The sequence below is a fragment of the Dermacentor albipictus genome, chromosome 2, assembly GCF_038994185.2.
Source record: "Dermacentor albipictus isolate Rhodes 1998 colony chromosome 2, USDA_Dalb.pri_finalv2, whole genome shotgun sequence".
Taxonomy (NCBI): Eukaryota; Metazoa; Arthropoda; class Arachnida; order Ixodida; family Ixodidae; genus Dermacentor; species Dermacentor albipictus.
The window spans coordinates 11,595,885-11,607,927 of record NC_091822.1 but is presented as its reverse complement, the minus strand read 5'-3'; the positions used below and the strand labels follow the sequence as shown (position 1 = coordinate 11,607,927).

Below are 12,043 nucleotides of genomic sequence, written 5' to 3'. Positions count from 1 at the left end.
ATCAAGGGTCAGTATTCACGAGCGCACTGACTTCCACATTCTTGCAAAAGTGCGGGGTAAAGTTAATACACAGTTCTGTCTATCACCCTCAGTCAAACAGTGTAGAGAGGTGGCATTCGGTGCTTAAGCGAGTTTTGCGTGCGCTCTGTTACGAGCACAAGGAGGACTGGGAGAACTGTCTGCCGGCAACTTTGTTTGCTTTGCGAACGGTTCCACATGAGGCGACAGGGTTCTCACCAGCAGAACTAGTGTATTGGAGGACACTCCGTTCTCCACTGATAATGTTAAGAGAGATGTGGGAGGAAAGAGGGGAGAGTCCAACCGTGGTTGAATACGTGCTAAATTTACTGGAACGGCTAAGCGCAACCCGAGAACTAGTCGGAAAGAACATGGAAATAGCTCAAAGGAGCGCCAAATTCTATTACGACAAGAATGCGAGGCTTCGTACGTTTGAAGCCGGCTTAACGATGAAAGCGGAAAAGTGTAGGTTTGGTTGTTCGCAGGTTTCTTATCTGGGCCATGTTGTTGGTCAGGGCATGAGACGGCCGGCTGAGCTGAAAATAGCGACGATTGGAGATTTTTCTCAGCCGCGCACGAAAACGGACGTTCGTTCATTTTTGGGACTTGTGGGGTACTATCAACGGTACATTCCGAATTACTCGCAATTGGCAAGTCCATTAACAGACGCCCTCCGAAAGGGAGCACCGAGTAACGTACACTGGGATAAGGACAAAGAGAACGCTTTCCAAAGTTTGAAAACGCTATTGGTTTCTCGCCCTGTGCTTCGCGCGCCAGACTACACAAAGGAATTCATAGTTCAATGCGACGCAAGCGACAGAGGTATGGGCGTGGTACTTAGTCAAGTCGGCGACGATAACGAGGAGCATCCTATCCTCTACGCCAGCCGTAAACTAAATGTAAGAGAGGAAGCCTACAGCGCTTCAGAGAAGGAATGCGCTTGTTTGGTTTGGGCCGCCCAGAAGTTGTCGTGTTATTTGTACGGAGCGAAGTTCATCTTCGAGACCGACCACTGTCCTCTGACGTGGCTCAATCAAATGTCACACAAAAACGGCCGCTTGCTCCGATGGAGCCTCACTCTCCAAGAGTACAACTTCTCCGTTAGATATAAGAAGGGAAAGTTGCATAGCAATGCGGATGGTTTGAGCAGGCTAATTTGAATTCTGCGTTTGAGGGTCCCGCCTAAATTTTAGGGTTACTAGTGTTAATTTTATTAAGCGAAGAAGATCCCCTCTCATTTAGCAGGATTCCCTCCATGATTGCTGAATTTGTCAGCAGGAATTTGCTTCAGAAATTGGCATAGTGAAATGCAGCATTTTTTTTGTTTCTGCACTTATGTTGTTGTTGTTTTTTTTGAAGCCTAGCGAGTCTAAAGTGAGAGCCAATGCACGTCATCTCGGCGCAGAGCCGTGTTGTGGGGTTCATTTTGCAGTTGCCTGTCCTTGTTGGATGTTTTGGGGCGGTGACATCAATGCACAAGTGGTCGCTGCGAGCCAAGACATCAATCCCCCCCTGACCAGCAGCCGTTCTCTTCCTGCCTAGCGGTTGTCAGCGCTAGACAGTCGAGACTTTTGGGGCCATGGAGGCGCTGTAAAGAACGGCGGGTTGCACAACAAGATTGTCACCTTGCCACCCGATTACGACAAGGGGTGCAAGACGCGCACCTCCCGCTCTCCACCTCTCCGTGCTGCAGCTGCGAGGCGTTCAAAGAAGCGACCTTTACGCTGGAACCCGCCGCCTTCCTTCAGCCCCTTCGACATGGTGACGGGACGAATTCGGTGTGTGGACAATGATTCTAGAGTTCCCCAATGCGGAGCTGATTTGACACGCCTGAAGAAGCTACCGCGGGAACGTCTTATTTTTGTGCTTCTCACGGTTTGGAGTGGCTCGGAACAATGAGCGACGCGCGATCGACAACGTCGATTTTCCGGAACGGCACCACCTTCAACGCCGTCGCTTGGGCTTCGGAATGTGTGTGCCTTTGTGTCTGTAAACTGGTCTTCAGAGCAGCTGCGAGTTGGTGATGTGTAAACGAACAGCCGCCGCGTCGTAGGACCAGCGGCTCGAGTGTATAAAAACTGTGGTTGGGCGATTGTTGGACGCACTTCTCTTGAGCAGTCATGTTAGACTGGTTCACTTCTCTCATGCAGTCCTGTTGGACTAATACTATTTTTCTCAAACAGTCATGTTAGACTGAGTTAATTTTCTGTAAATAAACCCCTTTTTCCTCGTTCTCGATGAGAAGCAGTTCTTCACTTCATCAACGATCTCAGCGTAAATAAGTTGGACGACGGCATGGGCCAGCTACCTTCGAATTCATGCCGTACTCCAATCTTGGCAAAGGACCACGGACGAAGGGATTGAGCCCCCAATCCTGACAATATGCAGCTGCTGCAGCTGACAATAGCAGATGTTTGCGGATGTGAAAGAATAGTGGCAGAGCACATCTGACAGTGAATTTCAATGTTAATGTGATTAGCACTGAAGCAATGTATGGACATACCGTGTTGCCACCGCAGAGACACGTTATGCATGAAGTGTGTATGTAGCTCCATTCCTCTCTCGCACTTCCCACTGAACATGTTCTGTCATCGAGCGGTGGAGCCCGTGCATGGCACTTGTGTGCTTGTATATTAAGACAAACTATATGTGACGCGCATTTGATTCCACTCAAGCAGCGTAGAAGTTTCAATTGACTTTCCTTGTGACACATGCCAAATGGCACATAGATGTCGAAGGAGGTATTGAATAATGGCACATACCCTGCGATCCAAATCAAAGAAGTTCACTGAAGAGTGGCACACACCTACTGGCCCTGTGACCTAAGTTCACATCAAAGAGGTTTATTGAAAAGAAGCGCATACCCAATAGCACACACTGAGTGGTCTAAGTTGGCATCAAAGAGATTAATTCACGAGCAGCACGTACCCAATTCCGCATACCCAGTTCCGCTTTCCCACTGACCTATGTCCGCGTTAAAGCATGGCACATGGGTACACATGCCACATACTCACTGACCCAAGTTGGTCCAATGGTTGGTTTTCAAGCCTGTTCCCTCAGCATGGCAGCCCAATGCTTTAAAGATTCGACCATAGACTGCCCAGTGACCTGCGTCGGTGCAAAGACTGTTAGAGATATAGAGACACCCTAAAGTGCATCAAGTACCCAAAGAATAATTGCATTAAACAAAATATAGCCAAGTCAAAGGGTATGCCAGGCAAGGAAACATGATTGGTTGCTCAGGAGTGTGGGTCGTTCTTGCAGGGTTTCGTCGACCCAAGAGAGAGGCGGCCAACTTTTCGACGGAGTGCCTGTTCCTGGCGTTACAAGCGGCCCACCTGGGTGTGGTGCCTACGATGGCCCGCTATGGCCGCCGGCTGCGGGTCCTGCGGGAGCTGCAGCGGCTCGCCCAAGAGATGGCCGCTGCCCAGCCCCTGTGGGAGGCGAGCCCTGCCGCTGGGCGCAACCGCCGCTTGCTGGCCAAGTGGCGTGCCCAGGCCCGGCGGGTGGCCCAGAGCAAGCTGTGTGCCGATGCAGGGCTACTGGATCCCCTGCTGCTGAGCCGCTGCCTCGGCCTGTACAACCTGGCAGCTGCCGTCTTCCTGGCCGTGCTCCAATTGTGAGTGGTCGTGATATGCTCCATCATGCACTGATGTCGTCTGTAAAACGGCATAACTAGTGTCTCCTGCTACAGCCACCAACCAATTTTTCTGACATTCCTGGGGCACAGTCATTTTGTCCAAAGAATTAATGTATAACAGAAACAGAAATTACTATGTGCCATACAGTCTCTCGGGTGCAGTGTCTCGGGCGGGTGCAGCGATAGCGTAGAGGTGGAGTATACGCCTCGCGTGCAAAGGTCCATGGTTCGAATCCCAATGCTGTGCAATTTTCCACCGTATTTTTTATTTTTAATCCGCGTGTTGATAAAATTGCGGAAACAGGCCTAGAGTGCGACCTGATCCTGGTGACCAGAAACGGTAACGCACTCCCTCACCAGAGTAGGATTGGACACCTTGGTGCAGTACTTGGCCACAACCTGCTATATGAATACAATCACACAAATAACGCCGGAAGAAGTAAAGAAAGCCTTGGGAGCTATGCAAAGGGAGAAGGCAGCTGAGGAGGATCAGGTAACGGCAGATTTGTTGAAAGATGATGGGCAGATTGTTCTAGGAAAACTGGCCACCTTGTATACTCAATGCCTCATGACCTCGAGCATACCGGAATGTTGAAGAACGCCACCATAATCCTAATCCATAAGAAAGGGGACTCCAAAGACTTGAAAAATTATAGACCGATCAGCTTACTGTCTATTGCCTGCAAAGTATTTACTAAGGTAATCACAAATAGAATCGGGAACACCTTATACTTCTGTCAGCCAAAGGACTAGGCAGGATTTCGTAAAGGCTACTCAACAATAGACCATATTTACACTATCAGTCAGGTGACAAAGAAATGTGCGGAATATAACCAACCCTTATATATAGCTTTCATTGATTACGAGAAAGCGTTTGATTCAGCCAAAACCTCAGCAGTCATGGAGGCATTACAGATTCAGAGTGTAGATGAGCCGTATGTAAAAATACTGGAAGATATCTATAGCGGCTCCACAGGAACCGTAGTCCTCCATAAAGAGAGCAACAAAACTCCAATAAAGAAAGGCGTCAGGCAGGGATATACAATCTCTCCGATGCTATTCACAGCTTGTTTACAGGAGGTATTCAGAGACCTGGATTGGGAAGAATTGGGGAAAAGAGTTAATGGAGAATACCTTAGTGACTTACGATTCGCTGATATTGCCTTGCTTACTAACTCAGGGGACCAATTGCAATGCATGCTCAATAACCTGGAGAGGCAAAGCAGAAGGGTGGGTCTAAAAGTTAAACTGCAGAAAACTAAAGTAATGTTTAACAGTCTTGGAAGAGAACAACAGTTTACGATAGTAGTGAGGCACTAAAAGTGGTAAGGGAATACATCTACTTAGGGCAGGTAGTGACCGCGGATCCGGATCTTGAGACTGAAATAATCAGAAGAATAAGAATGGGCTGGGGTGCATTTGGCAGGCATTCTCAGATCATGAACAGCAGGTTGCCATTATCCCTCAAGAGAAAAGTGTATAACACCTGTGTCTTACCAGTACTCACGTACAGGGCACAAACCTGAAGGCTTACGAAAAGGGTTCTGCTTGAATTGAGGACAACACAACGAGCTATGGAAAGAAGAATGATGGGTGTAACATTAAGGGATAAGAAAAGAGCAGATTGGGTGAGGCAACAAACGCGGCTAAATGACATCTTAGTTGAAACCAAGAAAAAGAAATGGGCATGGGCAGGACATGTAATGAGGAGGGAAGATAACCGATGGTCATTAAGGGTTACAGGCTAGATTCCAAGGGAAGGGAAGGGTAGCAGGGGGCGGCAGAAAGTTAGGTGGCCAGATGGGATTAAAAAGTTTGCAGGGACAACATGGCAACAATTAGTACATTACTGCGGTAGTTGGAGAAGTATGGGAGAGGCCTTTGCCCTGCAGTGGGCGTAACCAGACTGATGCTGCTGATTATTATTATTATTATTATTATTATTATTATTATTATTATTATTATTATTATTATTATTATTATACAGTGTCTCACTCAATGTTTTGTGATATCGCACAATGTTGGCAGCCTGGAAAAAAGTTGTCATTCAGGTGGCCCCGTTTTGTTTGCAGTACAAATTTTTGGCTCTCAGAGTGCTGTTAGATAGGGGACCATTTCCTGAGCCTACTTCGAGTTCCCCAGACCACATCGAATCGCACCACAGCTAATTAAGGAGCGCAGAAACACGGATGCCACATTCCTGAGGCACGCCTAATGCAAACAAGTTGGCAGACCCCACTTCGTGTGCAGCCGGTGGAGCTATTCACTGCTTGACTCTTCCCGAAAGTGAAGGGAAGGGACTCTTCCGTCCTGGCACTGTTGCAGGTAAAGTGGGTCCTGAAGAAAGACTGCTGTAATGCGCGGTGAAAACCTAGCGGCGTCGCCCCCTTCCCTCTATGGTGACGGTGCATTGCAAGTCAGCAAGGCAAGACCGCAGGGAGAAGAAAGCCTTCGGACAAACAACCGAGCAGCGACTCTCTTCGCCGCGTGTGACTCCATGGCACGGGTGCTTACCATTGGCCGAAAATGGCGTCACCTGAGTGGGCTCTCCCATTGGCCAAACGTGACAAGTCTTCGAGGCACCGAAGGGCTTAAAGGAGTACTGACACAAAAAAAATCCATGTGGTTTTTTCAGCTTTAATAAGTAGTTAATGACCCGGTAATCACGGCACGAGACCTCATTTACTTCAGAGCGCGACAGGTAATTATCTGCAGTCTTTTTTGTAGCGACCAGTCCCAGTTTCGGTTTCAGAGAGCAACGAAACGGTTCACCGGGTGTGTAAACAAAGTGGTCACGTGCTCGCAAAAAGCCATGACGTATACTCTGCCGCGCAGCCAGCGTGCGGTGGGCCGGCACGCGAGCTTCGTGTTGCTAGTCGTCTGCTACGCCTGCACGTGGTTTGCCATGTCCTCGCCATCATCGTCGTCGTCGTCCTCGTTTTCGTCGTCCAGCGGCGACGATTTCGTGCATGTGGGAGTCGCCGCCGTATTAGACGTGGCCAATCACTTTCAATTTGACCCACTGGAGAGCAGCGACTCGGATATTTTGCGGCCGGCGACGGCGAGCACTGCAGGAGACACACGGTACGATTCGGCGTCCGATCCGACGTGCGGCGCCGCATGCTCCGGCATGCGGCATACGATGAAGCGGGAGACACGCGGTCCGATTTGGTGTCCGATCCGGCGTCCGACCCGCCGGAACGGCAGCCCGAATCGAGGTGTTTTGCCGTGCCGAAGCGCCGGATCGGACGTCCGGCGTGCGACAAAAATCCTACGCTTCCGACAACCGCACCGTCGTCTGGCCGCAGCCAATGACAGCGCGGCTGGCATGTGACGTTCCCTCCACGGAGGCGGCGCTGGCTGGCCGGTTTCTCGCAGTGTTTTTTTTTTTCCTTGCCTGCTGCAGTTTGTTTCCGACACGAAATAGTTACCAGTTCAGTAAAATTATCTCGACGTGTGCCTGTTATTCAAAGCAACGCCTAGTACACTAGGACTAAGCTACTGGCGAGATCAGGAGACGCGACGCGAGGGCATTTCGCGGGCAGACAGCACACACCGACCGTCTGAGCGAGGCTGCTCGCTTTGCTTGCACGTTTGCCCTTCGCAACGACTGCGTCGAGTAAACCAATTGTATTTAATTACGGGCGACCTAAGTGTACAGTGTTAATTGTTTTGGCAAACATAAGCGCTCTTCGACGAGCTCGGGTTGGATCGTAAGCGCCGTCGGCCGCGGCGTCTGCCTAGCTAGGCCTACCGGCCCTATCGCTGGCTGTTAGCGGAGTCGTCAGTGGACGACGCGCCGTCGTGAAGTGTTCTGTCACTCGCAGGGGCATAACGTTATTGGCAGTGTTCACGTAAAGCGACGCAGTGTTGTGGAGAGTTGTTTATATTGCGTTTCTCGACGTGGCTCTGAAGTCAAGCTGGAGGGCTGGATCTGGGCGGAGCTTACGCGCCGCTCAATCTTTCGTATGCACGCACCGTGTGTCCCGAATAAGCCGCATGGTAGCCAACGAAAATTCGTGACGTAGCCACATGACGTAGCGTTTTCTTGGCTATTTACAGACCCGGGTGATGTCAATGTCGCGAGGTGCTCTGTTTTACGATTGGCTGCGCGCACGTACTTTAAAATTGATTTTAAATATGTTCTAAGCGATATTCGCCGCTGATATTTTACACACGATGTGTGTGTGACCCACTAAATCGATCTCACAAGTTATCTCGACTTCAAATTTTTGTGTCAGTACTCCTTTAAAAGACGCAGACCAGGAGCAGCAGAGAGCATTCCTGAGGATTCCTAGAGCATTCCTTGATTCATCTCTTTCGAACTTCTTGCGATGGGCCGCAGCGTCCGAGTTGCTGCCGGCCCGTAATGACTCTAAGACTGTTAATATACGCTCACTGTAAATAATGTAAATAAACCTTCCAAGTGTTTCATCCCGACGTCCTCCTCAACTTCTACAACTGGTGGCAGCGGTGGAATCGCCTCCAAATGCATCAACTGGTGGCAGCACTACGGATCAACCTTCGTCCAGAAAAATCCTGAGGAACCCGGAATAGCGAAAAAGAGCCTTCGTCTAAAGGAGTCGCAAGGAACCGGGAAGAGTGAAGAAGAGAGAGCCTTCGTTGAAAGAGGTCCTAAGAAACTGGGAGCAGCGAAGAAGAGCGAGCCTTCGACCCAGGGAGTCCTGTGGAACCGGGAACAGCGGACCAATAAACCAGATGGCAGCGTGCTGCAACCGTAAGTGAGCGCGTGGTTTTTTTCCTTTTGATTCGCCAGGCTCAAATGTCTTATGTTCATTTTGATAGTTCTGGGAATCGGGAATTTGTTGCATTGTGTGTTTGCACAAATTAATTAAGGAAAACAGTTCTAACCACCAGTCGGGGCAGCTGCCATGGATCTTGGAAGGTTGACGAGGTTAGACTTGTTGTTGGTGTGCGACGATTTGGGAGTTGAGGCGGACGAACAGATGAAAACGCCAGCTATCATACAGGCAATTCAAGATAGTGGCAATGATGATTAAAGCATTGAGCTTGCTTGGGAGGTGATACAAAAACCATGGGAGCATAAGCGTCAAGAACGCGACAATGAACGGAAGCATGAGCTTCAAGAACTTACTCTTAGGTCTGAGCGTCAAGAATGTCAGCGTGAGCGTCTAGAACGTGAGAATGAACGTGAACGTGCGTATCAAGAACGTAAGCAAAAGTACGAGAGAGAGAAGGCAGCTTTGATAAAAGAGCTACAATATCTTGATGAGTTAAAGGCACAGAGACAACGGCTGTCTGAAAATTCTGTAGGCAGTACAGAGCACAAGAATGAGGAAGTGTCTAGCGGATTTTTGCCAAAATCCAACAAGAAGAGTAGTGCCTGTGAGATTGGCTGCACATTCATAAGTGAAGGGAAAAGGCTAGCTGCTAACGATGCCTTAGTGGCAACAGAGGCCGTTAAAGGCCGCAGGGAGAGCGACGAGGTGCTGTGCCAACAGATGACTGTAAAGAGAGCTAGGCCAGTTACGAACAAATTGGCACAGTTACCGCGCGTATGCGTCGCTTGTAATGTTAGCGAGGTTGCTAGCGAAGAAAAGGGTACTGCTGACCCGACAGACGCGAGCACCCATGTCAGGTCAGATCTGCATGCCGAAGTGATGTGCGAGCTGGACGATGCAGTTGAGAGTAGTTCTCAGGATGGCAAGCTCCGTAGTTCACGAGAGAACAACTGCATTGTTCAGGGATCGGTGCAGCTCTCCGCCAGTCTAGATAGCCTAGGTAGGGATGATTCAGTTATTAATCATTCGGACTGCGCGCGTGAGACAGCAATCGATACCGATGGGCTGTGTGCCGATGCACAGCATGAGCTGGGCAATGCAGTAGAGGGCAGTTCGCAAGAGTGCGAGTTGCATAACTCGAGTAAAGCCTGCTGCATTGTTCAAGAGTCAGTTGAGCTGTCCGCCAGTCGAGGCAAAGTGAGAGTAGATTTAAATGTAAATCACTCAGACTGTGCGGGTAAGAGACCGATCCGGGCCAACGAAATGTGTAACGGCCAGCACGAGGCGCGAGAGAGCGACGTGAAAGAGAATTCACAGAAAAAGCACCGCAGAAAGAAGCGGCCTAAAGAAAGGAATGCTGTGACTAATGTAGCGCCGCCAAGGACGGTGAGAGACCCAAAAGGGCAGGGCGCGAGGAAAAGAAAAGTGCGGTTGCAACTGACGATGTTGACGCATCACACACGTTCGAGCCACTGGTCAAAGGGGGGACCGCGAAGCATGTTGTGCACGGACGCGGACAAAGGGCACGGGGCAGTTAAATTCCTCGTCGTTCCGTCGTTCTTTTCGAAGCTCAGCGTGTAGTACAAAGAAACGCAAGGCGGCAAGACGAGACCAGGTGGGGAGTAGCGACGCGGTCTCTCGAGTTTATGAAGAAAACGGGGCGCCAGGATGCAAACTGGCAGGGGACTGTAACGTCTTGGGGGAGCTGATAGTGAGTCAGCCCTTTTGTTGTTCCTCAGCAGCCAGAATAGCTTTCAAACCGCGACCACCTCGGGTATGGCTCAAAAGTGAGTCAGTCGAAAACGTTTGGAACGGGAGGCAAACAGAGATTCCGTAGAAGTAAAACATTTTATTTTGTTTTATTTTTTAGCATTTGAAGATTTTTGTGAATTTGGACTAGTTTCTTTCAATATGTAAAAGTATGAGCTTTGTTTGTGTTTTGTTAGAGAAGCTCGAGATTTGAAAGATGAGGTTTATGTAAACATGTAGTCTCGCGAGTTGTTCATTAATAAGTAGATAGGCTTTCTTTTTTTGTGTGTGAGTAACCTGAGTGTCAAGGAGATCGGTGAGGGGCCTATCATAACGCGCGTGTGTTTTAGTTAACCTTCCTTTTTTTATAAGCGTTTTTTTATTTTCTAATCTTAACCGCGTTGTTTTCAGAGAGTGCATGATTTGCACTGAGAAGCGTTCTTAGTTCCATTAGCGCGTGTCCTGTGCGGATGGAGGGAAGCAGATTGTTAATCACTGGGTTGCTCGTGTGTGTTGAGTGCAGCCGTATTCTGTCTTCTTTAGTGAGCGTGCGTAGAACTAGTTATTAGCAGACGCATATTTTTAAGAGTTCTGCGGAGTGCGTAAGTTACGCAAGTGTAGTTGTTAGTTTAAGGTACGTGTCCTGTATGGACTAGAGGAAGACACGTGAGTAGGCATAGTGAATAGTTTGCCTCAACGCAAGTACGCATTCTCTTTAGTGACCACAAGGCTAGCGCGCTTGTGATTACGTACTTGTGAAGTGGACCAGACTATTCAGTGGCACTAATACGTGCGATAAGTACGCCACTGCGATAGGTTGAAAACATGCTGTCAGTGTAGTTAGGCCACTTAAGTTATGTTCGGCTGTTTTCATTGTTTGTTTGCAACGGCAACGACCCATTGTTTTGCTACAACAATGGCACTCTGGTCTTGTCGGCATTTGGGGAGAAATGGATAGCGGTTTGGAAAGGTGGTTGGAACTGCTTTGTCAAAATTGAGGAAATAAAAGATCAGGGTTTATTTTGACTCAGTAATAGCCTGGCAAGTCAGGGGTGAAGAGGCTGCGCTTACATGTGGTGCAGCGCTGTGTTCAGGGTGTCTACCAACCGGGAAAACCGGGAATTCTCAGGGATTTTGAGTAGTCTGGAAAAAGTCAGGGAAAACTCAGGGAATTTGGGCCTCTATCAGGGAAAATTAGCGGCAATTTTATTGGAAGGGTTGAAAGTCGCGGTAATGCTGGCTCGAGCGGCAGACATGAATAGCAGTGAATCGTCTTTGACGCCCTGTCGTCGGCTGGATGAGTTGCCAGTGTGCAGTCAACGACCGACTTTCCGGATTCCCGATTATTTGGACGGCTTCGCGGCACCGCCACGTACCCCATAGAGTCAACGCATCAGAACGTGTGAAATTGCGGACGCAAGAACCCTTCGCCGTCCGATTTTCCGAACGTTTTGTCGTGACCGCAGGTTCGAAACGGCAATAATCAAAGGCACCACAGCTGCCGTTTCGATTACTTCGCCACCTCGAACCGGCACTCTCGCGCGCAGATCCGCTGGCAGCCGTTGCCACCACCGCGGCAACGCTAGGCCTAGCTGCTTCGACGTTCGCTATGAAGCTTCTTGCCGTTTGGTGCTGAGTTTTTTATTGAAAGAATTAGCTGCTGTCAGCAATGGCACGGACTCCGCTTTTCTGGTCCTCGCGATTGGCTTAGAAACTTAGAAAACACGGTGCGTTGCATAATGCCGGTTCCCGAAAGTCAGCTTCGCCTTTGTACAAAAATGTTACATGGTGAAGCATACGCAAAAGTATTGCAGTGAAGCATAACAAGCGTGGGAAGGGGCTATTGCCACGGAAAACAGTATGTATTCCTTAA

At 49.2% G+C, this 12,043-nt stretch overlaps 1 protein-coding gene across 2 annotated transcripts in view; it reads left to right on the top strand.

Annotated features, from left to right (window-relative positions):
- The window catches only part of Ube4B (Ubiquitination factor E4B), a 453,934-nt gene that overhangs the window by 344,918 nt on the left and 96,973 nt on the right, over positions 1-12,043 (top strand). For both annotated transcript variants that reach the window (XM_065440684.2, XM_065440682.2), the window contains one exon: positions 3,283-3,637. In XM_065440684.2, coding sequence (XP_065296756.1) covers positions 3,283-3,637 — 355 coding nt within the window. The remainder of the gene's footprint in view (positions 1-3,282; positions 3,638-12,043) is intronic.